General features: G+C 40.6%; 1 protein-coding gene across 10 annotated transcripts in view; it reads right to left on the reverse strand.

Moving 5' to 3' along the window:
- Window positions 1-3005: 3005 nt before the first annotated feature.
- Window positions 3006-26605, reverse strand: part of frmpd3 (FERM and PDZ domain containing 3) — a 127196-nt gene continuing 103596 nt past the window's right edge. For 7 of the 10 annotated variants that reach the window (XM_069893104.1, XM_069893100.1, XM_069893095.1 and 4 more), the window contains 3 exons: window positions 18915-19059; window positions 12190-13149; window positions 3006-6043 (listed from right to left, as the gene is read on the reverse strand). In XM_069893104.1, the coding sequence (XP_069749205.1) occupies window positions 3078-6043; window positions 12190-13149; window positions 18915-19059 (4071 nt within the window). In that variant the 3' untranslated portion in view covers window positions 3006-3077. The remainder of the gene's footprint in view (window positions 6044-12189; window positions 13150-18914; window positions 19060-26605) is intronic. The other 3 variants (XM_069893098.1, XM_069893097.1, XM_069893096.1) reach the window with 3 other exon arrangements.

The following is a 26605-nucleotide window of genomic DNA, read 5'->3' on the forward strand; positions in this document are numbered from 1 at the left end:
TGTTCCCCAATTTGAACCTTTGAGGTTTTAAAATAGAGAAAAGGCAGAATACAATAAGAGCAGAAAATGGTAACTAAGCTTAATATCATCTCCTGCTTATAGAAACAAAATGCAAAAACAAGACAACTTGAAAAGTTAAAATTATTGAACAATAATATGCGTATTAATTAGTTAACATGATATTCTATGCTTTGCATATCAAGCTGCTCATGTAAATGTGACAACATAAAGCTCTATAATTGCATTTTATATATTCTTCTACTCGGCATGGTCAACATCGTTGTTTTTTTGCAATTACATTTCTAAGAAATATATCAAACCATTGCCACATAATGCATAGACCCTTACTGGAGGTATTGGAACTCCTTGATTTTAAATTCCATTCAGTCTAGTTTCAGCTATGCGGATTGAATTAAAATGGCCTACCTTGATTTCATAGACTAGTCCAGTGATAATGCATGGTGCAAAGACCCACTCATGGTAAACAGGAATTGAAACTTAATTTGTTTTATCCACTGGTGTAGATCCTCCATTGTGATATTGGCATGTAAAAAGTGATAAAATTAAATCTTTATTTTTGGTTCTGTTTAGGAAAGTTTTCTGTTATTATATTAGTTTGGAATAATTACATATATTTAGTTATTTAAAAACTGAGGGCAAATAACTCAACTTTTAGTTTTTATAATTAATTTAAATGAAATTATATGTGACACTAAATTATACGGTGTGTCTAAAAGTACTTGCAACTGGTTAATAGCCCTTGCAGAACATCCACTAATAATACTTCATCTGTATAAAAATATAAAACATGATATTTTTTTAAGTAGGTCTTTGGTTACTATTGATTAAAAAATAAGATGTCTCATTATTGAGGAATATTATATCTGTTCTTGAGAAATTGGGTCAATGAGGGCTGAACATTGGCTAGATGTTTGGCAGAAAACTAGGCAGAGACAATATAGGAAGAAAAGCAACAAAAACATTTAAAAGTGTTTCGAGTTTTAGAAATCATTGTTGAAGGATATCTAGATTCTTTTGAGCCAGGAAATCATTACCCCCATTAGTTGTTTTTGATCTCATGTGATTCTGTATAATTCATGACAAGTGCACAAAAAGGTAACTTGGGTTTGCCACACCTTTTACTCACACTTTGATATTAATAAATATGACCAAAAATAACAGCAAGATTTAATTTGGGAGAGTCCAAAAAAATTCAAGGAGACTTTGAAGGAACTGTTTTAAAGGCAGAAATTTCATGAAAATAACTTCTATCTGAATTCCTTTGTTTTCAGAAATAACCCTTTACTGATCCTAGACAATGGGTACACTAAAAGGAGAGATTTAATTGTCATGAAGAGGTTGCCAAGAAATGTCATAATTGCATCAAAATTAAACATTAAAATTGAGCATTATAAATTTTTAACTCAAAATATATGGCTTTATTAATTATATCAAAAACAAGTCAAGAAACTGAGAACAGACAGGGAGCAGCAGCATAAAATGGACATTATTTTATCAGCTATTTGTTACATGCATGACTTCAAACTTAATTCCTGTGACTGTAATGGAACTGAATACATGCACCTGTGTAGCACCTTTATGATAGGCAATCGATGGATAATATTTGTTTTTGATTACAATGCAAGGGAAATTTATATCCCATTAAGTTTCCATACATACTGGAATAATAAGCATTTTTGATGAAATATCCATTTAACATTTTCCTGTGGAAAGGAGCTAGTTCAAATTAATTTTACATAGGAAGAGTGAATTGGAAGAAGTTTGATACCGTAATCTATACACTAGGCTCAAAAAGAAAAGGGATCCACTTGAACTCAGTACATTGAAAATGAAAAGGATGAAATATGAGCTATTGAAATCCATTACAATGATTGACAGATTGTCTGGATTAGTGATGTGCTTATCTGGCAGCAGCTAAATATTGACCTTGTACTGTGGTACAAAAAGAGATTCATGGTAGCTACCAATCTGCTACGATATTAACAATTTGCTTGTAGGAAGGTAGAGTGATGCGATATAGTATCACAGTAGCTCTTTTCAGTGTGTTACGAATAAAATACAGTACCTATGAATTGAGACTAACACAAAGTTGTCTTATTTTTCATGGTTAGTCTTGACCTATCAACATTCATGCTTTCAAAGTTACATTGTTAAAACTTCAGAATTCAAGCAATACTAATAAGCCTTCATTGCTAGAATAGTTGTAATTCTGTAACAAATTAATATGTAGTTCATAAAGTTGTGGATCTTTTTGTATCATATAGCTGTGAAAAAATGGTGCATACATTTCTAATAATAAATATTATGTCACAATGAAAGAAGTGTGAGGAATATTTTAGTTCTCAGTATTCTCTTAAATAAAGTGCATTAAAATATACTTTATCATTTTTGAGGGGCAATAATTCCAGAGAGATAATAATTTGGCAAATGAAAGTTTAAACATTTTGGATAATATCTTTAACTATGATTAGGTTTCTGTAGTCAACATGCCTCAACCAAATACCAATAATTTTATTCCACATTTGTTTATAAGTAAATGATTATGGAAATAAAACCAGAAACTATATTTTACTAGGAAGGGGAAATGTTCTGATTACTTAGTCCTCACTTCTGTGACAATGGCATAAACATTTTCATAGCTTTTTGTAGTTTTAGACAATCCAGACAACTCTTCTTGTATCCAACCCAGTTAAATATCTCTTTCTTCTTATCTTTTATGAATCCCGATTTGGATGGTGTTCTGCTACTATTGAAATATCTGAGAATAATAAATAATTTGATGCGAGAATTGAAATGAATTGGAAGGAGTCAAAGATGAAAGGCAAGCTTGCCTTGTTCAATGGTAAGGTGGAGATGCCAGATCTAATTGGATTAGGAAAAAGGCTTGCCACATACATTTAGCATAACAACAGATAATGTGGGAATAAAGCAGGAGGGGAACAGATAAAATACTGTTCACATAAATGACTACCAAGCACAGGACACAGGAGTCTATTTAAAGTTTATTTTTGTAAATTGTACTCCAAGATGGTGGTTGAATGCATGGCTTCATGAAGTTAGTTGTTGATTAATGTTTTAATTGAACGAGTAAATGTGTTCACCACTGTAGATACAGAGGTTGACTGCTTCGTTAAATTATGAGCAGCTGTCTTGCTTGATGATTCTTCTGCTGCTCGGAGTAAAAACGTGTAATTGATCACTACTTCTTCCACTTTAGAGAGAAGTTCTCTGCACTGCCTTTCTGATCGCACAACATAAACCAGGTGCACAAAAGTCTCAATGAGGCCACATAATACTTGAAAGCTCGTTGAAAGAGCTGAAAGCATGCGTGATGGGCTTTTGTCAACTGCTGCCACTCTCCTACATGCAGTTCGCAGCTCTTTAAACTTAAGTGTGAGTGTCTGTTTGTACTCATCCAGTTGTGAAATGTAGACTTTTGGATCATGGTTCCCACGATTTGCTGTGCATTGCCTTAAGATGGATAGCAGTTCACTAATGTCCTTTTGAGCAGCAATAAAGCCATCAGGTAATGTATAAACACTACTCTGCAGAGTATTAATTCTTGTTATGTTGTTATTAAGTCCCACATCTTTCAAAACTGTTTCCTGCTGTACATTATCCTCTCCTTCATTGGAAACATTCCTGTCTGAAGATTGAGAAGTTTTAGCTAACGTTTCACTGAGTGTCACTGAACTGTCAGTCCTCAGATCTGGAAGAAGTTGCATTGGTACTGAATATGAAAGTTCATCCTTATCACTGCTGTCATCGGCATCACAATTTCTATAATAAAAACAATACCTAAAGGAACAGCATTGGTTGTTGCTGCCCATATCCTCTTTTAGAAGTGGCACTGACTTTGATGGTCTGAATTCTCCCTGAATAGAGAAAATTGCTGGGGACCTTTGTTGTTTGTCTGCTTTGGAAACTTGTGCATAAGAAGGTTCATCAAACTGGGCTGGTTCCTGGCGCTGGCTTTTAAGGGGTTTTCTTATGAATTCTCGCCCTTTTTCAGTTTTCCTAGTTTCTTCTGCCTTGGATGCAGGCATATAGGTACTGTTCTCTGAACATTGTGACATTATTTCACTTATTTCTGCCTCAGAGACTATGTTGGTGGCACTATAATGTCGCTCCAGTTTCTTGCTATGAGGCACTTTCAGACAATCACTGTTTGCCATCATGCAAAGCACACCAGGTCGTTGTTCAGATCTATAGTCACTGGATTCTAGACTTGAAGTCCGCCTTCGAATAGCTTTTTGTTTGGTGTTGTTATTTGATGCTGAAGGTATATCACTGGTTTTAGGCTGCTTGTGAACACATGAGGCTTTGCCTTGATCTGCTCTTTGTGGATCTAGTGTAGTGGGGAATGATGGAAAACACATGGAGTCACAAGATAATCCTCGACGTTTACAGTCACAGCTACGGCGCCGTTCCCTGGATAAACCTGGGATATTTCCAACTGGACTACTTTTGATTTGACAAGGGCAATGTCCGGATCCTTTGCGATAAACATAATCTTCTCCAAATACATCAACTTTGGTTTTGGGCTTGAGTAGTTCTTCGAGAAATTCAAGTTCATATTGTTTCACCTTCTGAAGTTGCTCCTGTCTCTCATCACTTTCTCTTTTAAATCTAGCTGGGAAAGTAGCTGAGAAGAGATTCTTAAAATTCAACAGGCTTCCTTTTTGTGACTTAACTTTATCAGGTATAAGATATGTATGCTGTTTGGCATCAAAGACATTTTCTGACACTGGAGATGATGAGACTTGTGGTGACAATGTGACATCACACAAATTGGAAGGATTGCAGCACATTGCAATGGTAGCAGTTTTCTCTGAACTACTATTAGTTTTACAAGAACATGGACATCCCTGACATTTAATCTTTTCAGCATTATCTTGCTGTGCTGACATGTTATCTGCTCCTAAAGTGGGGACATTGTATCTATGAGGACTGTGATAACATCCTTGATTTGGGGAACTACTTCTCATGGGTTGATTTTCCCTTTCTGTTTTGGAGTAATCATTTTTTTGACTTTTTGGAACATCTGCCAAATCTATAAGATCATCATTGAATAATGCTGAGATTTCCTTACCTGTTGTTGGCTGATACTTCCTGTTGCTCACTTTGGCATAGACCACCTCATTGTTCTTTGGTGTGCAAGTATGGAAGACAGTTGTTCTGTTGGCCTGAGAGACCACTTGCCTTGCCTTTGTCTTCAGTATCTGACATTCACATGGTCTGGGCTTTCCCTGCATACTTCCTTCAAATTTCAGGTATTCATTTTTTGAAGCATTGCACTTAGCACAGTTATCTGTGTACCTAGAAACTGGAGAAGTATGATTCGTTGAGCCATAGTTTGATGAATCTCTTTCGTGAATTTCAGGGCTTGCAATTTTGGGACTGTTTCCAGAGTTCCTTCTCTTAAGTAACTGCTTAAGACATGTTCTATCATCTTCTACATGACGGAATGATGATTTGTCTTCGTTCTGAATTGTTATCTCATTGGAACAGGTCAGGCTTTTGGAAAAATCTTCTTTAGACTGAATTATTTGTTGTTTGGACATCAAGTCTTCAACTGTTTTTGGACAACTTGGACAATTCAGCTGTGGAGGAGGTTTCAAAATAACATTTTCTGGTCTGCTTATGGTTTCATTTGAAAGAGCAAATACCTGCGGTCTCATGTGAACTGTGCAAAATCCAGTCATGTGACTAGGTTTGCGTTTAATGGAACTAGACAAGGGATTCTGTTTAGATGAAGCAACTGCAGATAAAGTGTTTGCTTCTTCGTAATATTTCTTTGGACAAGGAATTCCTCTGAAAGCAGCTTTTGAACAGCATCTCATAGCACTCAAAGGAAACTCTTTTTTCATAACTAAACCAGTTTTGTTTCCTTGATAAGTAAGTAAATGATGCTGCTTTATTGCTGAGACCATTTCAGAGATGTCTGTCATTTCTGAAGAATTGGTTTCATGGCCAGAATCCAGTGATGACTCTGGTGTCATAGCTGCCAATACAATCAAACCTGTTGATCAGAACAAAAAAATTGATTCATATATTTGGAAGCAACATGTCAGTGAAAAAACCTGAATGAATGCTAATTATTCTTATTATATTTGCATCAAACCTCAACTGCAATAGAATTGTACTTTACTAACAAATGGACAATTTGAAATTAGGGTGAATAGAACTAAGTTGAAAGTCAGCAGGGTTTACTTTACACAGGCCATTCATTTCTCTAATAAACTAGAAGGCTGAGTACAGGGTTAATGGTCAATTACTTAAGAGTGTGGATGAACAAAGGGACCTTGGGGTTCAAATCCATACAATCCTCAAGGTCACCACACAGGTTGATAGGATAGTTAAGTAGGCCTATGGGATGCTGTACTCTCAAAATTTCACCTTTGAAGGTCCTCCACTTACCTCATACATCCTTGCCTGAAAACAACTTATTCCAATCCACTTATTCCACATCCTTTCTCATTTTCTCAAAATTGGCCTTTCTCCTATTTAGAATCTCAATTCAAGGCCCAGACCTATCTTCCTCCATAATTAGCTTGAAACTGATGGCATTATGATCACTGGATCTAAAATGTTCCCTAACACATACTTCTGTCACCTGTCCTGTCTCGTTCCCTAATAGGAGATCTAGTATTGCACTCTCTCTAGATCAAGGGTGTCAAACTCAAATTCACGGAGGGCCAAAATTAAAAACTTGGACTAAGTCGAGGGCCGAACTAAATATTTATTGAAAATTTTCAACATCATCTGCATGTTTTCTGTTCTTTCAACATATGTAATGTGAAACTTTTTCTTATTAAAATAAATGTTTAATAATAGTTTTGGATAAACTCTTTCATTGTCATTGTCATTGGCCCATTTCCTTTGGAGATCTGAAACCGTGCACATGACGAGTCAATGAGGGATGATTAAAGCAGTGGTCTTCAAACTTTTTATTTCCACCCACAGACCACCTTAAGCAATCCCTTACTAATCACAGAGCACCAATGGCACAGGGACGCGAGTGGAAAGAAAAAGGTTGAGAACTGTTGTATTGTGGTAACTCCACATCTGATTAGGTTAATTGTTAGGCAAGTGGTCAGAGAAGGACCCCCCCACCCCACCCCAAGAAAGGCTTAAATCACAGGAACAAAATAAGCTTCCGTCTCACTGCTCCCAATTTTACACACAGTCCTGATGTGGAATGTGGGGTCGCAGCTCCACGTTCACCCGAGTTCAGGTGCTGTCTGTGTGGAGCTTGTACGCTCTCCTCTTGTCTTGGACCAACAGGTCAGTCGCCTGACGAAGGCACCCGAACCCCCCTTTGAAACGCTGGCGTCCGGGGCGGTGGAGGAATTGGCTGAGAAGAGCGCATTGCTCCCACTCCCCTCCCATGGTTGGAGAGGGATTAAACTGCGATCTCACGGCGCCGGGCTCGTCTCCAACAAAAGGAGCGGGAGGCAGGGTCCGCCGCGCACGGAGCGAGGGGGAAGGCATCGCCAATGAGATGTTCGGTCCGGCGTCGCCGCTGAAGCGCAGACCCAGTGAGGATGGTCCCCAACTCCAGCCGCGTCTGTGTGTCTGGGAGCTGGGCGGGCTGAGTGCGGCGCTCCGATCCCTGGGATTCGGGACTCTGAGATCCCTCCACACCTCTGGCGTCTTCATTTTCACCTTCAGTGTGCATGTGCTATACTGGCATGGCGGCCAGCGGGCCAACTCTAATATATATTTAATATGATCTTGCGGGCCAAATATAATTATATCGCGGGCCAAATTTGGCCCGCGGGCCAGAGTTTGACATGTGTGCTCTAGATGGTAACTCTCTATATTTATTTATAAAACTTCCAAGCCATCCAGTCCTTTTACAGCACGGGAGTCCCAATCAATATGTGGAAATTTAAATCTCTTACTCTCACAACCTTATGATTCCTGCAGGTGCCTGCTCTCCCTCTAAAGATTTGCTTCTCCAATTCTTGATGATTATTGAGTGGTCATATCTTTCCCATTCCTAAGATCTACATATATAGCCTTAGTAGACAGGCCATCTGGTCTGTACTGCCTGAGGATACCTGTGATATTTACCATGATGACCAATGCCACTCCTCCCCTTTCATTCTCCCCCCCCCGCCTTTCTATTGTGTTTAAAGCAATAGAAGCTGCCAGTCCTGTCCCTCCTGTAACCAAGTTTCACTAATGGTCAAATGTCATAATTCCATGTGCCAACCCATGGTCTAAGCTCGCCTGCCTTTCCTACAACACTCCTTGCATTGAAATAGATGCACCTGAGAACGTTTCCACCATGTACAACCCGTTGACTTCTAACGATGCCTGCAATTTTCACATCATCTTTTACCTCCTTACCTCCTCCCATCTGGTCTGGCTCTCTGGTTTCCATCCCCCTGCAAATCTTTTGTCAAAAGAGGCTTTATATTGTGGATCACAATATCTTCACATTATCTTAAAAGATTTCAACCTTATTTGTCAACCATACAACAGATGTTTTTATGGTGAGAGCTATAAACTGCTTAATTGTAGTGGGATAAACCAGAAATTCCTTACTGTGCAGGCGTACTAATTGTGTCACAACCATTTGTATTTGTGCTTTATAATGATAATCATAAACCAACTTGACATATTCCAGGACAATTGCAGGTGTTTAGATAATTTGCTTCTTTAGTCTACATACATGTCACTTAATATCTGCCCAAAGTCACTTGCTGTTCGATTCCTTCTCTAAGGCTGTATTGTATATTTCTGGCTTATGCAGGCTATATATGAGAATGCTGACATAGCTGAGGATGCCTGTCATGCTGCTCTTGAGGTTGCATTGTAAAAAAGTGTCTGTAAAAGGCTCAATATATGCCATGTTTTATAACAAATACATCGGTTAATCTTAGAGAATTGCACAGAACACACAATTTCAGATGACAAACCAGGGTCGACATTTGCTTCTTTCAGCTACCAATGCTCAGTTGATATCCATTGGCTAACTTGTATTACACTCTTTGAAGAAGGAGAGAGCAGATTGGACTACATGGGCGCACTGGCCTTTGAGTTATATGCTGGCTTTTTCGATATTACATTGAATGAAGGGATATTGTTTAATGGTTTAGTCCAGGGTCTTACTCATACTTGTTGAAATCTTAGACTTTGAAGTTAGATGGATTATTAACATATTTTGACACACAGATGTGTCAAAATTGTGTTTTCTTTTATGACTTAACAAAAAATGATTTGAAATGATGAGATTTCACTGTGATTCTGTATATTTATTTATTTTTGGTTTGTTGGTTTACCAACTTGCATTCACACTCATTTGTTTTAATCTATGTTACATTTCCCTGATTATATTAACTTTCAATGAATTGTTGGGAACCAAATCAACATGATGTGTCTGTAGGTTAATCATGGAACTGTAGAAAATAATATAAAAAGATAAAAGCAAGCTGATTTGTTTTACTGTCAGTTTCAATTCTCAATGTACTGTTTTTCTTGAGTTAGACACCTTCTTTAAGCTATCCATCCAAGGTTCTATTGATGTTTGACTCTGTGTTCATTGCCAGAGACATGCTTGTCTGACTCTCTGATTATTAAAGATCCTGCTGTTACTGTTTCACACTATTAACTTTGAACACTCTCTCTTTATCAATATATCTCAGCTTTTTAATGATCTACAGACTACAAGTCATCAGGTAGTTTGCTATCATTAATTAAGTTAACTAGTTAATGTACAACTGTTTACATATTCAAAAATATTTTGCAACTAAATGTATTTGAGGGTTAAATAATATTGTACATTCCCATGGGAATGCTTAAAATATAACCCTTTATTAACTTCATTTCTCATTTAACTGACCACAATTGTTTTGATCGTGAATAGCATTAGCCAACATCTTTTGGAAGACAGAAGATGGGAAGGGTCAGATTTATCTGAGATCTAAGAAATCTTCAGGAGATAATGGAATTCCTTTGATAGTTAACAATACTGTGATTAACAGAAGCAAAAGGCAAAGTTACAACTCAGAATATTTTAGACAGTTGATTAATATATGCTTCAGAAAGATTTTTTTTAATACACAAAAGTGCTGGAGAATCTCAGTAGGTCAAGTAGCATTCTTTATTTCAAAGATACATAACCAATGGTGGGGTGGAGCACAGACAAGAGGTGCTGGGTGAATATGGTGGGAGCGCAGATGAGAAAAAAGCTGGAAAGCGATGGGGAAGGGGATAGCTCTCTGAATGGAGAGGGAAGGAGATGGACAGCTGAAGGAAAGGAGGCAGACGGATAGGGAAAGACAGAAGGACAGAGAGACAGGGGAGGAGCCTAACAGAAACCAGAGAAGTTGATGTTAATGTCATCTGGATGGAGAGTGTCCAGACAGAATATTAGGTGTTTTTCCTCCAATTTGCAGGTGGCAATGCATGAGACTATGGACAGATGTGTCAGTAGGTGCTTTTAAATTGCAGCATCTGGGTAGCTCTCCTGGGACCCGGGTGTGATTACTGGCACCTTTCAAATCGCAGCTAGACCTACCTGATAAATTGTCAACACGGCAATTTAAGGGGGATCCCGCCCCTGCCATGACGTGGTGAGTGAGGTGTGGCACACTCACAGGAAATATTGGCTATCAGTCTCCCACCCCCATTGGCCTTCAGTCACAATCCCCCAACAGTCATTATGCTCCCTTGTCAGTTGCCTCCCCTCGTTAGTTGCCCCACCACCCCTGCACCCCCAGAAACGTGCTGCTGCCACAAATGGGGAGGAGGAGTGGTCGCTGGCGCAATGTGCCACTCTAGTTCATGGCGATGGCTCAATGTGGAATTCCCCCATGCTGCTGGAACTGCTCCCGCATTGAGCCATTGCCGTGAACGGGAGCGGCATTCACAGCAGCAGCACATCGCAGCTCCCCACTTTACTCCCGTTTGCAGCAGCGACCTCTCTCCTCCCCCCCCCCCCCAATTGTGGCTCCCCATTCTCCCTCCAATCACAGCAGTGGCCTCTTTCTCCCCCAATCATGTCAGCGACCTCTCTCCTCCCAATCATGGCCCCCCACTCTCCCCCAATGGCAACCCCCCCATTCTCTCCCTGATCGTGACAGTGGCCACTCTTCTCCCCCCCCCCCCCCGATTGTGGACCCCTCCCTTCGCAGCAGCAGCATCTCAGCCAGTTGCAGGCACGCAAGTGCTGACATCACCCGAGTAACTGGGGTTGGCCATTTCCCTTTTCAAACGGCCAGAGCAGGATGCTTGGGTAAGTTTTACTGGGTTCCCTGACCACCTCTGAGTTAGGTCAGGGACCCAGTTTGGTTCTGACCAGGTTGACCCTTTCAAATCACCATGTATCTGATTGCTAACTGTGCAAATTGCCTGATTAACCCCATTTGACATGGCAGTTTGAAAGGGCCAAGTGTGAGAGTGAGGCGTGGAAATGAAATGATTGGCCATTGAAAGTGTTTTTACTTGAATTGTGATGTTACATTGACATAATGTATTACTAAAAAAAATAAACAATTTAAATTGGGATGAAAACAGGTTATTATACATTGCTCCTTACATAACCTCCTTATTGTCTGAGGTAGAGAAACTCTGAAGTGAAGAAGGATTATGCCTGACTAGTGGTTTCATTATGAAAATGGTTCCAATGAGAGAAATTTTCAGAATGGCAAAAACAGGTCAATGAATCTTCATGATAAAAGTGTCCATTCAGTAAAAGAAGATAAAATTGCAACAAGAAATAATACTATCCTCCAATTTTCTTTGTTCTACAAATGACCCATTTCACTAAATCCTGAGCACATTAAATATTTGAGACAGTGATTCTTTCTCATATTGACAACATAACAGAGCAGTTACTTTAATATTTTCTAAAATCAGAAAATACTGGATATCCTGGGTAGGTCAGACAATATTTTTAGAAATGGAATGCCTTTCTAAATGCCTCGGGTTGATGATCTTTTATCCGAGCATTAACACTATTTCTCTTCAGAGAAGCTGTTTACCTTTCAAAGTATTTCCAGCATTTTCTGGTTTTTCAGATTTCCAGCATGTGCAATTTATCCTTTTTTTTTTGTTACTTCCTAACAGTCAATATTGTTAGAAAAGTTGGATGAAAATATGAATTGGGCATATAATTTGAAAACTTTGAATTCAATCAAAACATAATATTAGTACCTGAACCTTCTTGTGGTTGACTACGTGGACAATCTTCAGCTGCTGCTAAAGCTTCTAGGGCCTGGAGTGTGGAGACCAGAGCATCATCAAGTTCTTGGGCATGGTGTCTGACGGTTCTTGTTTGAACACCTTCAATTAGTGACACTGGAATGTCATTGAAGTGGATGTCACAAGGCTGTTGATTGGAAGCTAAGTTTGGAGTGGTCCTTCGCTTGCTGTCATCCTCATCTGAACTATTATCCCTGAAACCAGGGGGAGGGGCAGCCAACGTGGGAAGTTGAGAATGACGCTCTTCTTCTTCGTGTTCTTCGTCACTTCCTGGGAGGGGGAGCATTGTCAGGTCAACCACACCATCCCGGTAATTGAAAGAGTTTAAGCATTTCTCCATGCTGCTACCTTTGGAAATAATATTACCTCTCATTTTGACCTTACAAGCATCACAAAGCAAGTCGTCATTTTCCTGGATTATTATAGGAAGGATCTTCGCATTATTCACTCTTGTTAGCTGCATAGGGATTTTCGGACTGATACAGTTATGATGGTCTGTGGTATAAGCAATTGCCATTTTCATTTGGCTGTCCAGTGTGTTTGCTCTCCCCCTTCTCAGAAATCCATGCTGCCCAGAAAGACTCCTGATGTCAGAGTTGCTTTGCCTTGTTTTTGAAGTATTTGGTGTAGGGTCAGACTTTGTCCTTGGTCTTGACTCCTCAAAGAAGATGAAGTTTTTATTAATATTGATTTGATTTTCAAATTCCTTTCTTCTTTCTTGCATTTGTAAACAGTGATATCTTACCAGATTGGACTCTGGGCTATTTGCCATCAGATTATGAGCAGTCTGAGTCTCATTGAATTGTGGGAGATTGTGAGGACAACTTGTACCCCTTCCTTCAGGTTTTAGAATGGGACCTGATGACGAAATAGTCCATTCTGGTTCCAGAATGTTCGGTATGTTTCTGTAGTCTGTTAATGAAAAGGAACGATATCATCATCCTCAATAATAAATTCAGTTATCCATGATTTCAGTGATCCAGAAAAAAAGTTTATTTTTCCTTTTTCTGTTTGAAGAAGGGAATGGCAGTTAACCCTACCAACTGACAAGAACCTGGCAGGTGAGCAGTTAATACCTACAGGATAGTCAATTTCACTATACTCCAGATGTAACCTTGGGAAGAGTTCGGTATAATTATTTGAGGAAAGATTGGGACAGGATAATGCTGGGTTCTGATCACTGAAGATCCCAGTCAGCCCAATAATAATTGGGGCCTTCACATTTTTCTGAATAAGACTCACTTATATAAAGAGACAGGCTACACTATGCAAATGTTGACATTGACTTCCACCATTCCAAAAAGACCCTAATACCAGATTGATGCAATCAGCAAGATGAGGTACACTGGCTTTCATTAAGGTTGAAGTTAACTCCTTGAAGCAATGAAGCGCATCCTGAAAAATGGTCAGAAAATTTTTAGGTCAATCCCTTTACATGGGGAGGCAAAGAGAAGTGAAAATTGTGACTTAGGGTAAGCCTTAGCACCTATCATCCAGAATGTAAGGCTCAGGCTGCATGCGGCAGAAGGCTGGCCACAATACCTCTTGGCTGCCTGATGGCCCTACGTGTGAATTATTCTCCGTTTAATGAAGGCTAAAATCCAGACTACTCTCGGAATCAGATCTTGTGTATCCCTGGTACTTCTCGTAAACTCACATTGAAGATTATGAGGCACCACAAATCAGGATGAATTCCAAAAACAACACATTTCCTCTCGTTCTCTCTCAAAACCTAAAGCAATTTGTGCTTGCAAAATACATGTTTAACAATATGCGATGATCACATGCTCCTTTGCAGTTGTTTCCATCACAGTATGTGTAATAATCACAATTCTGTGTGTATAATTTTGTATTTGAAAGCACAATACAGTAAAACCCCCGGTTTTATGGGGGTTGGTAGATGCCGGATGTAAATTTTCCAGTTGCTTGAGATTGTATGTTGTATGATTGGCGAACTGACTGCTAGAGGTCTCAATTTTAAACATTCTTATTTTTTAACTATTTATTTTCTGTGATTTTTTTTTGCCAGTTGCTTGGGGCTGCCGGTTGCTTGAATTCTGGATAATGGTGATTTTATTGCATATGCAGATAATTTCTCAATCATTCGTGAATAATTTCAAGTCAGTCTTTAAAGATGTGCATTAATTCTGCTAGATGAAAAAAAAACTGCAAAAATCTTTTCATTGAAGCACACTGAAAGTTTTAAATCTGCCTCAATGGATTTGAAAAATGGATTTGGAACTAATGAGTTTACATGGGAAGGAACTTAGAAACGTGAACATCAACTTAAAAGGTTGCATAAAAATTTGTGTTTTAGTTAATACTCATTACAGTTTCCTGAAGTTAATAAGTACAGCATTTTAAAAATAATAATTATTTTGATTTTGTTATGTCTAAGAAAACACTCCTTTGCTGGCTGGCATATATAGTTGATAAATGGTGAAACAAATTTCCTTCATTCTATACAACATTGGAAATTTCAGATAAGCTTTGGCCCTCCCCCCCCCCCCCCCCCCAGTTTAAAAATATTATTGTAAATATAATAGCAGAGATCTATAAAATTCTGACCTCCAATACAATCAAAGTCTTCCAAAAACAAAAATGACTATGTCAGGAATCACAAGCCTTTCAGCCAGTGAAGAACTTCTGAAGTGAAAATTGTGTTGTTAATTAGAAATTCTGGCAGCCAATTTAAACATAGAAACTTTCACAAACATCAATGTGATGATAACCAGGTTATTAGTTTTTGCCTGAAGGATAAATATTGTCCAGAACACCTCTGCTCTTTTTTGAAATAGTCCCATGTCATCTCACTGCATCGGAAAAGCAAAACCTTTGACTGGGCCCCACTCTCAGAACTGCACTGAAATGCTCACATTTATTGTTTTGCCAAATGTTTTGGAGTGTGACTTGAATCTAGAACTTTTCAACTCAGTCCCAAGTGAACCACATTAAAATCACATAACAAAATATTGGTCATCAAATTTTAGAAGGCCCATTCACCCTGGTTAAGCAGAAGAAGAAGAACGGGACCATTGCCTGAAGAGGGCGCACAAAATCAGTGAACCGGTGCGGACTCGAAAGGCCAACATGGCCTGTTTCCGCTCCGTAAATGGTTATATGGTTATATGGTTAATTGATTATTCTTGATCAGAATAATAAGGGGTTGTAGTTTCTGACAGGTTCAATGTTATATCTCATTTTAAGATTTCAATATGACTTTTTTGTTTAATTGCTCTTGTAAAACTTGGCCATACCAGAATTAATGAATCAAGTTATTTTGTGTTGATAATTTAATTTAAAAATTCTCATTACATTTTATTTATTTATCCTTTGATACTTGTGATTTTGTTTTCTGTCTTGCATTTGAAATAATTAATTTTAGAGTCTAGTTGGTGACTCTAATGTACTTGTTTGACTGTAGCAAGTAAGTATTTTGGTGCATCTGTACATTTTCTTGTGTATGACAATAACCTCATGAAACATTGCAATTTCCACCACTTTTTTTTCAGAACCATCTGAAATAAGCAGTTTTTTGGAGGATCTTTTCTCTGTAGGAAAACAATTTTTAATTTTTCTATTTATTTTAATGTATGCTCTTATATTTAACATAATTTTATGTGTTCAGTTGACAATTTTGTCATGATTGGCTGAACGGTAATGAAATTGATGTTAAGACATTGTTAATAATGTGGCATTGATGCTGTGAGGATTTAAAATAATTTGACTTGGTAGGATGCAAGTAAATTGCCATTTAACGCCGTCCACTGTTTCACTTTGTACTTTGTCTTAATTGACAGAATAAAGCTACCCATTTGAATCAATTAACATATATATGAAAAAATGTCTGCATTTTTTTTCTTCCATGAATTAAAAAATATTTGAAAACTGCCTTGGTAAAATCACTGACACATTGATGTCATTTCAGTTTGGAGTTTTCTACAGTTTAAAAAATATAAACAGAAATCATTTCAAAGGCTAACTTTGGCAGGAAACATACAGAGATGTAAGATTTAAATATTCTAGGTAATTGTAACTTTTTGTGAATATTGGTGGTTGCAATATATGAATAATATGAACTCAAATTAACCAAAGATTAGCTAAAGTTTAGTAGGGAAAGGGATTTGAACTACTCCAAGCTTTGATTTACAATTGTACTAGAGAGATGGAGTTTAAAACTTAAATGTAACAAATACCATTGGTGTGATGCTGGTGTGGAAACATTGTACTTGAAATCACCAAGTAATTCAGGATTTTTTATCCTTCCTGATGAAAGTTTGTCGTGGATGTGCTGCAGGAATATTTTTCTTTCATTAACAGTGCCTGTGTAGTCAGGCATTGATTCTTTACTCAAGAACCTGACTTGACTTCTCCCAAATCTAATTTTTAAGGTTTGGTTAAGCATTGGGTGGGATCTCGAGTTTGTTAGCGTGGTCAGGATGTCAGGCAGTGGAGGCATTCAGGTCAATGCTTTCCTGTACAACAATATCATTATCATCTTCTGCAGATTGATGAGGATGTTTTTTTTTGGTCTTGAGGGCTATAGTGAATTGCAGCCAAAAAAAATTAAGGCATACTTTTTGGCAATTGGACCATCTGAACCTTTGTCAGATCTGATTACCTGATGATGCTGGGATGCTGAGATTATGGCTCAGAGCAGAAAGGGCATACAACAAGAAATGGGTTGAACAAATGTCCAAGGTGAAGCAGAAATTGCAATTGTGGAAACAGATTTCCATCTCAATTGTAGGAATAATCTGGGGAAGCACTCTTGGTATTGCTGAATATAAAGCCCCTGTGGTCATTATCAAGCTCCTGGACTGGCTGTCACTCACGACGTGTTCCCTTTCATATGGTGATGAAGATCTACATCATCAACAGAGATGCAACATACAAGTCTCCAGAGAAAGAGCGAAAGGAAAAATTTACCCAAAGTGGCCCTCATCTTAACGAATAACCACATGCTTAGACCCTTTGAACAATGACAAGTGCCACTTATACATGCTATGATTAGCCCCAAGTGTTGAGAAGGATCTCGTCATGTTACTGTGGAATGTTTCATTCAGTTGAATCAACTATTCTTCCAGAAAAGTTTGTGCAGAAGGCTACTTTGCTCACAAATCAATCAGGCAAAGGACTGCACAGTCAAAGTCATTTGGTGGAATGCCTCATTACCAGAACTTTCAAATCAGCATCAAGTATTTGATTGGCTATTAGTGACAAAGGCTCTCCCTGTCAGATCCTTTATGCACAGCCAGAGTCTCAATCCCACCGCATGTTGGCTTCGAGGCAGCTGTGGTATGCATGTGACCATCATCCATCTTCTGAATGTGGGGTTACCAGGAAAAGAACAAGTGGTCCAGATTGAGTTTTATCCTGATTAACAATGTTATACAAGATTTAATACTCCATGGCTAATCCCATGAACGCAAGCTGAGGCAAATATGAAATCAGTGAAAGACGCCTCTTGGTGTGCCCAAAACCTTCCAGTCATCCAGTGCAAGGAACTGCCCACAACAAAGTGTTTCAGGCTGCACATGATAAGCTATGTGCTGAGCAGCTGAGCATTTGGAGCAGCTGCAATCAAGGGTTTGTGGAGAAAAGCTACATTTTAAGGACCTCCCACCATTGCACACTAAAGGGTCGAATCCACAAAGAAACCTTCAGAGGTCTTTCAATTATGTAAAAAAAAAGATGATGTTGATCTCATTTGAATCATGTAGATAGAGGGAATATCGTTATGTAATGTGAGTGGTAACACATGAATGTACTTTATTATTCGTTGCAAATGTTAGAAACAAAGTTCATGAAGGGGAAGTGGCTCTGGGATGAAAGAAAAAATTCTCAATAAGTACAAGAATCAGGAAATATTACTTTGAAATTTGTAATGAGGTGCGAGTAATGACAAGTGAATAAATTGTTTCATAATAGGTTCATCTGCTCAATAATTTTTATCTTTCTTCAAGTACTAAGGAAAAATTATTGAATAAAAATGCTCAAATGTAACACCACAAACTGGAAAACTATCCAATGGCTACTCTCCCTGATCAAAGCTGTCAGTCAGGCCAACGACAACTCTATAGAATGGAAACTCAGTGTGAGGTCTGCAACTTATGGATTTTTTTTTCCCTTCCCACCCCATGTAAAATACAACAAAGCAATATTGTTGCATTGAGGTTAAAAGATACAGTACTGATTAATTGTAGAAATGGTCCTCCCTCTTGATTGTGAGAATGGATCTGGCTATCAGAAATAAGGAGTAATCTGACCATTGACAGTATGTAAATTTGGATGGGGAATTATTAAAATATTCCTGCATGTAGGTAACATCCGATTATTTAAAAAAATGCATGCACACCATGTTCTAAGCATATTGTGCCTCTTCCAGTCATGCCACCATTACACCAAATGATGTCATTTGCCATATTGCACTTTGTTCCATTTTTGTGCAACACACATAAATTCATGTTGAAGACAAAGCCCAGCAAATTAAAATGCCAGATAAAAATGTTACCTGAAGCAATATGAAGCAATATGAATATATAGGCAGACTTGTATTCATTCATTTTAGGAGAAGGCTGTGACATGACCAACATAATTTGTATTAATTGCAACCCTTATCAGCAGATGTGACTATTACCTGAAAAGGAACATCAGAATTGAAACTTTAAACGTACCACGCATACCTGCCTTGTTCGCTTGAGGCTGCATGTTGGCGCTACAAAATATCATCTTCTTTGCATCAATGAATAATCTGTAATAACCTGCTATCAGGCAAGCAAAATTTACAGCTTCGGTTGACTCCATCAGCAATACAATAGGCTGGAAAAAAAAGTGTAGAAGTTGATGTTTGTCAGACATTTAGGGATGGATTTCATGACAGCATTTGTTTTCAACACAGTATCAGTGATTGCTTCAAGTTCCCCCAGTGATTCACTGTCTGGTGAAGTAATAATTGGGAAAGTCTGGGCTGTCCAAGTACTAGGAGTTTCAAATATGTCTGTAGTGTGAGGACATGATGGGTGTTGGCCATGATGCAAAATGTATATCATCCTTTCGTTTGAATACCCTGCCAGCAGGCACTGTCTGTGATCACACATGAAGTGTAGCTGCTTGGATGAAGAACTTGATAACATGATGGAGAAAGAAAGGTAACATTTTTATTGTTTATTCTCATCGGCTTCTTGATAACCAATGTATTGCAGCCACAGATTTTAAAGAAAATTTAATAAATGCGAAGGTAAGTGTACATTTAGGAACGCATGCAGATCATGAGATAACTTTTGCTACATTACCCCAGACCAACCACTTCTGTTAACTAAGAATTGACTACCTTCAGAAGAGTATGATTTATTGGTAGTTCCATCCTTATTACTTGTCTTCAGGAAGAGCAATACTACATTAGCAATGAGTTGGGGATTATACTGCTTGAGGGTGTAGCATGGTAGTGACCAAGCATGGAATAATGGAAAATGGGGTTTCTAGAGAGAGAGAGTAATCTTAATGGCAGGCAGTGGTTTTGATGGATAGGTAGAAAAGCTTCAAAATATAAGAGAGCTCAGCCATAGATCTTGTACATGGAACAATTGAAGATGTTTCTGAAAGGCAAATGTATTATTTGAGATCCTAGGAGAGGACACAGAAAGAAGAAATCAACAATGTTATCAATAATATGACATTAGCATAATGGTGCTATAAAACATAGTTTTCTTTGAGTTAATAAATCATCTATAACAACCTTCCAGAAAAATGTATATCTTCTGTTGACTCCATCAGCAATATGATAGGCTGGAAAAAAAAGTGTAGAAGTTAATGTTGTAAATGCCATCACTGTTTATGGTAATAGGGCTGAAAATTTGCAAGACAATGGTGAGTTTACCTGTACTATGATGATGTTTTTGAAGAAGATATTGTAAAACTTTAACTAAGTGCCTTCAAGGTCACCATCATCTCCTTAAAACTGATCAGCAAACTCCAAGACCTGGGACTCAATACCCAACTGTGTCATTGGATTTCCTCATCTCCAGCCCACAATCAGTGAGGATTGGTAAGAACATCTCCTCCATAATCTTCATTAGTACCAGAGCACCACAGGGATGCAATCTTAGCCCCCTGTTCTACTCACTTTACACCAACGACTCTGTGGCTCGGCACAACAATAACACTATCTACAAATTTGCAGACGATACCACAATAGTGGGTTGTATAAAGAAAAGTGATGAGTCAGTAAATGGGAGGGAGATTGAAAACATGGCTGAATGGTTCACCTATAACAACCTCACACTCAATGTCACCAAAACTAAGGAGCTGATAGTTGACTTCAGGAAGGAAAAGGCAGAGATATACAATCCAGTGATCATTGGGGGGAATCAGAGGTGGAGAGGGTGAGAAAATTTAAGTACTTGGGAGTCACTGTCTTGGAGGATCATTCCTGGACCCAACATTGTGAAGAAAGCACATCAGCACCTCTACTTCCTCAGGAGTTTGTGGAGGTTTGGTATGACACTAGAAACTGTGGCAAATTTCTACAGATGTGTGGTGGAAAGTGTGCTGACTGGCTGCATTACTGTCTGGTATGGGGACACCAATACTCCTGCAAAAGGTAGTGGACACAGCTCACAACATGACAGGTAAAACCCTCCCTACTTTTGAGAACATCTACAGGGAACACTGCTGTCAGAGAGCAGCAGAAATCATCAAGGATACATCATACCCAGCACATGCTCTGTTCTTGCTGCTGCCATCAGGAAAGAGGTCGAGGTGCCACAAGACTCACATCACCAGGTTCAGGAACAGCTGTTCCCCCTCCACCATCAGACTCCTCATCAACAAACTCAATCAGGGACTCATTTAAAGACTCTTACTTGAACAACCTAATTGATTTTTTAAAATGCTCTCCGTATCACACAGTCAGTTTGTTTTCATTTGTTATCTATTTCCAGCTCTTTATTTGCTTACGTGTATATTTGTGGAGTCTTTTTGCACTACCAATAAGTGGTAATTCTGCTTGCCAGCAGGCAACAAAAATCTCAAGGTTGCATGTGATGTCATGTATGTATACTGATAATAAATCTGAAATCAAAAATCTAAATCAAGGGATTAGAATAGTTACAAGTGTGAAATGTGCAACCAGGAACCAGAAGAGATGTTTTGTCAATATATGGTTGGGATAAGGAAATTAATGGATATGTATAGTTTCAGGACCTAGTTGAGATTGATTGATAGATAAGAAAATTCAGGTACAAATATGCAGAAACCTAAGAAAAAGTAATGTCCACGTTGGATGTAAGAAAACCCAGTAATGTAATTGAGCTTTGCTCTTTCCTTAGAAAACTTCAGTATAATGCAAACTTTGTAGAGTTAGTTCATCATATGGAGGGTCCTTCATAAGATTGAATGAAGGGGAAGTGGCTCTAGAATGAACAGCAATAATGGCTGGATAAGCCATGAAGAGCAAAATTTGGTTGTTAATCTTTCCAAGACCATTATGACTTACAAAAGCCTCTATTGCTGATGTGGTTCATCCAACGATGGGGAAGATGAGGCGATGATTTGTTATGGAATCAGCTCATGAGTGATTGATTGCGTGCACTTTTTGCACTCTCATCTTCACAAGGAAAACTGTAGATTAAAAAGACAGCTTTGGTCATGAATCTTAGGGTTCCTTGTCAGGAGGCACTTAGCTCTGGTCACAGGTAATAAACTGTTATTGGTGATTTTGGATCACAGTGAACCATTCTGATGATTGTAGCTGCACAGTTGCAATGATAAGACGGCTGAGTTGTTATACCCTTTGAATCTTCTTTCTTCTTTGGCTTGGCTTCGAGGACGAAGATTTATGGAGGGGGTAAATGTCCATGTCAGCTGCAGGCTCATTTGTGGCTGACAAGACTGATGTGGGACAGGCAGACACGGTTGCAGTGGTTGCAGGGGAAAATTTGTTGGTTGGGGTTGGGTGTTGGGTTTTTCCTCCTTTGCCTTTTGTCAGTGAGGTGGGCTCTGCGGTCTTCTTCAAAGGAGGTTGCTGCCTGCCGAACTGTGAGGCGCCAAGATGCACGGTTTGAGGCGATATCAGCCCACTGGCGGTGGTCAATGTGGCAGGCACCAAGAGATTTCTTTAGGCAGTCCTTGTACCTTTTCTTTGGTGCATCTCTGTCACGGTGGCCAGTGGAGAGCTCGCCATATAACACGATCTTGGGAAGGCGATGGTCCTCCATTCTGGAGACGTGACCCACCCAGCGCAGCTGGATCTTCAACAGCGTGGACTCGATGCTGTCGGCCTCTGCCATCTCGAGTACTTCGACGTTAGGGATGAAAGCACTCCAGTGAATGTTGAGGATGGAGCGGAGACAACGCTGGTGGAAGCGTTCTAGGAGCCGTAGGTGATGCCGGTAGAGGACCCATGATTCGGAGCCGAACAGGAGTGTGGCTATGACAACGGCTCTGTATACGCTTATCTTTGTGAGGTTTTTCAGTTGGTTGTTTTTCCAGACTCTTTTGTGTAGTCTTCCAAAGGCGGTATTTGCCTTGGCGAGTCTGTTGTCTATCTCGTTGTCGATCCTTGCATCTGATGAAATGGTGCAGCCGAGATAGGTAAACTGGTTGACCATTTTGAGTTTTGTGTGCCCGATGGAGATGTAGGGGGGGCTGGTAGTCATGGTGGGGTGCTGACTGATGGAGGACCTCAGTTTTTTTCAGGCTGACTTCCAGGCCAAACATTTTGGCAGTTTCCGCAAAACAGGACATCAAGCGCTGAAGAGCTGGCTCTGAATGGGCAACTAAAGCGGCATCGTCTGCAAAGAGTAGTTCACGAACAAGTTTCTCTTGTGTCTTGGTGTGAGCTTGCAGGCGCCTCAGATTGAAGAGACTGTCATCCGCGCAGTACCGGATGTAAACAGCATCTTCATTGTTGAGGTCTTTAATGGCTTGGTTCAGCATCATGCTGAAGAAGATTGAAAAGAGGGTTGGTGCGAGAACACAGCCTTGCTTCACGCCATTGTTAATGGAGAAGGGTTCAGAGAGCTCATTGCTGTATCTGACCCGACCTTGTTGGTTTTCGTGCAGTTGGATAACCATGTTGAGGAACTTTGGGGGCATCCGATGCGCTCTAGTATTTGCCAAAGCCCTTTCCTGCTCACAGTGTCGAAGGCTTTGGTGAGGTCAACAAAAGTGATGTAGAGTCCTTTGTTTTGTTCTCTGCACTTTTCTTGGAGCTGTCTGAGGGCAAAGACCATGTCAGTAGTTCCTCTGTTTGCGCGAAAGCCGCACTGTGATTCTGGGAGAATATTCTCGGCGACACTAGGTATTATTCTATTTAGGAGAATCCTAGCGAAGATTTTGCCTGCAATGGAGAGCAGCGTGTTTCCCCTGTAGTTTGAGCAGTCTGATTTCTCGTCTTTGTTTTTGTACAGGGTGATGATGGTGGCATCACGAAGGTCCTGAGGCAGTTTTCCTTGGTCCCAACAAAGCTTGAAAAACTCATGCAGTTTGACATGCAGAGTTTTGCCGCCAGCCTTCCAGACCTCTGGGGGGATTCCATCCATACCTGCTGCTTTGCCACTTTTCAGTTGTTCAATTGCCTTATATGTCTCATCCTGGGTGAGGACCTCATCCAGCTCTAGCCTTAGGGGCTGTTGAGGGAGCTGGAGCAGGGCGGAATCTTGGACTGAGCGGTTGGCACTGAAAAGAGATTGGAAGTGTTCTGACCTTTGGTTGAGGATGGAGATCTTGTCGCTGAGGAGGACTTTGCCGTCTGAGCTGCGCAGCGGGCTTTGGACTTGGGGTGAGGGGCCGTACACAGCCTTTAGAGCCTCGTAGAAACCCCTGAAGTCGGCAATGTCCGCACTGAGCTAGGTTCGCTTGGCGAGGCTAGTCCACCACTCATTTTGGATCTCTCAGAGTTTGCGCTGAAGATGGCTGCATGTGCGACGGAAGGCTTGTTTCTTCTCTGGACAGGACAGCTTTGTAAGGTGAACCTGGTGGGAAGCTCGCTTCTTTGCCAGCAGCTCCTGGATTTCCTGGCTGTTTTCTTCGAACCAGTCCTTGTTTTTCCTGGAGGAGAAGCCCAGTACCTCTTCAGTGGATTGCAGTATGGTAGTCTTCAGCTGATCCCAGAGGGTTTCAGGGGACGGGTCCGTGAGGTGGATTGCATCGTCGAGCTTTGCTTTGAGGTTTGCCTGGAAGTTTCCTCTCACTTCGTCTGACTGCAGGTTTCCAACATTGAACCTCTTTCTGGGGGCTTTACTGTTCCTGGGCTTTGGCTTGAAGTGAAGGTTGAGCTTGCAGCGAACCAGCGGTGGTCTTTGTGGCATTCCGCGCTGGGCATGACCCTGGTGTGGAGCACATCTCGTTTGTCACTTTCTCGCACCAGGATGTAGTCCAGGAGGTGCCAGTGTTTGGATCGGGGATGCATCCAGGTAGTCTTAAGGCTGTCCCTCTGCTGAAAAGGGTGTTTGTAATGACAAGCCACTGTTCTGCGCAGAGCTCCCAACAGGAGGCGCCCATTGTCGTTGCACTTGCCGACGCCATGCTTGCCCAGGATTCCTGGCCAGGTTTCTGAGTCTTTGCTGACGCGAGAGTTGAAGTCGCCAAGGATGACAACCTTGTCGGCTGTAGGGGTGCGTTGGATGAGGTTGCGCAGGTCAGTGTAGAACTTGTCCTTTTCTGCTGGTTCCGCCTGGAGGGTTGGAGCATAGACACTGATGATGGTGATGCGACGCTTGTTTTGAAGGGGGAGTCGCATGGTACTGTTGCTGTTTTCCCATAGCTGTCATTACATGATTTGGAAGAGGGCATTTGACAATTGCAGGTCTTTTCTCTTTGGCTTGGCTTCACGGACGAAGATTTATGGAGGGGGGTAAATGTCCACGTCAGCTGCAGGCTCGTTTGTGGCTGACAAGTCCGATGCGGGACAGGCAGTCACGGTTGCAGTGGTTGCAGGGGAAAATTGGTTGGTTGGAGTTGGGTGTTGGGTTTTTCCTCCTTTGTCTTTTGTCAGTGAGGTGGGCTCTGCGGTCTTCTTCAAAGGAGGTTGCTGCCTGCCGAACTGTGAGGCGCCAAGATGCACGGTTTGAGGCGATATCAGCCCACTGGCGGTGGTCAATGTGGCAGGCATCAAGTGATTTCTTTAAGGCAGTCCTTGTACCTCTTCTTTGGTGCACCTCTGTCTCGGTGGCCAGTGGAGAGCTCGCCATATAACACGATCTTGGGAAGGCGATGGTCCTCCATTCTGGAGATGTGACCTACCCAGCGCAGTTGGATCTTCAGCAGCATGGATTCGATGCTGTCGGCCTCTGCCATCTCGAGTACTTCGATGTTAGGATGAAGTCGCTCCAATGAATGTTGAGGATGGAGTGGAGACAACGCTGGTGGATGCGTTCTAGGAGCCGTAGGTGATGCCGGTAGAGGACCCATGATTCGGAGCCGAACAGGAGTGTGGGTATGACAACGGCTCTGTATACACTTATCTTTGTGAGGTTTTTCAGTTGGTTGTTTTTCCAGACTCTTTTGTGTAGTCTTCCAAAGGCGGTATTTGCCTTGGCAAGTCTGTTGTCTATCTCGTTGTCGATCCTTGCATCTGATGAAATGGTGCAGCCGAGATAGGTAAACTGGTTGACCGTTTTGAGCTTTGTGTGCCCGATGGAGATGTAGGGGGGGCTGGTAGTCATGGTGGGGAGCTGGCTGATGGAGGACCTCAGTTTTCTTCAGGCTGACTTCCAGGCCAAACATTTTGGCAGTTTCCGCAAAACAGGACGTCAAGCGCTGAAGATCTGGCTCTGAATGGGCAACTAAAGCAGCATCATCTGCAAAGAGAAGTTCACGGACAAGTTGCTCTTGTGTCTTGGTGTGAGCTTGCAGGCGCCTCAGATTGAAGAGACTGCCATCCGTGCGGTACCGGATGTAAACAGTGTCTTCATTGTTGAGGTCTTTCATGGCTTGGTTCAGCATCATGCTGAAGAAGATTGAAAAGAGGGTTGGTGCGAGAACGCAGCCTTGCTTCACGCCATTGTTAATGGAGAACGGTTCAGAGAGCTCATTGCTGTATCTGACCCGACCTTGTTGGTTTTCGTGCAGTTGGATAACCATGTTGAGGAACTTTGGGGGGCATCCGATGCGCTCTTTAAAGCCCTTTCCTGCTCACGGTGTCGAAGGCTTTGGTGAGGTCAACAAAGTGATGTCGAGTCCTTTGTTTTGTTCTCTGCACTTTTATTGGAGCTGTCTGAGGGCAAAGACCATGTCAGTAGTTCCTCTGTTTGCGCGAAAGCCGCACTGTGATTCTGGGAGAATATTCTCGGCGACACTAGGTATTATTCTATTTAGGAGAATCCTAGCGAAGATTTTGCCTGCAATGGAGAGATATATGAATATA

The sequence above is a fragment of the Narcine bancroftii genome, chromosome 8, assembly GCF_036971445.1.
Source record: "Narcine bancroftii isolate sNarBan1 chromosome 8, sNarBan1.hap1, whole genome shotgun sequence".
In the NCBI taxonomy this organism is placed as follows: domain Eukaryota; kingdom Metazoa; phylum Chordata; class Chondrichthyes; order Torpediniformes; family Narcinidae; genus Narcine; species Narcine bancroftii.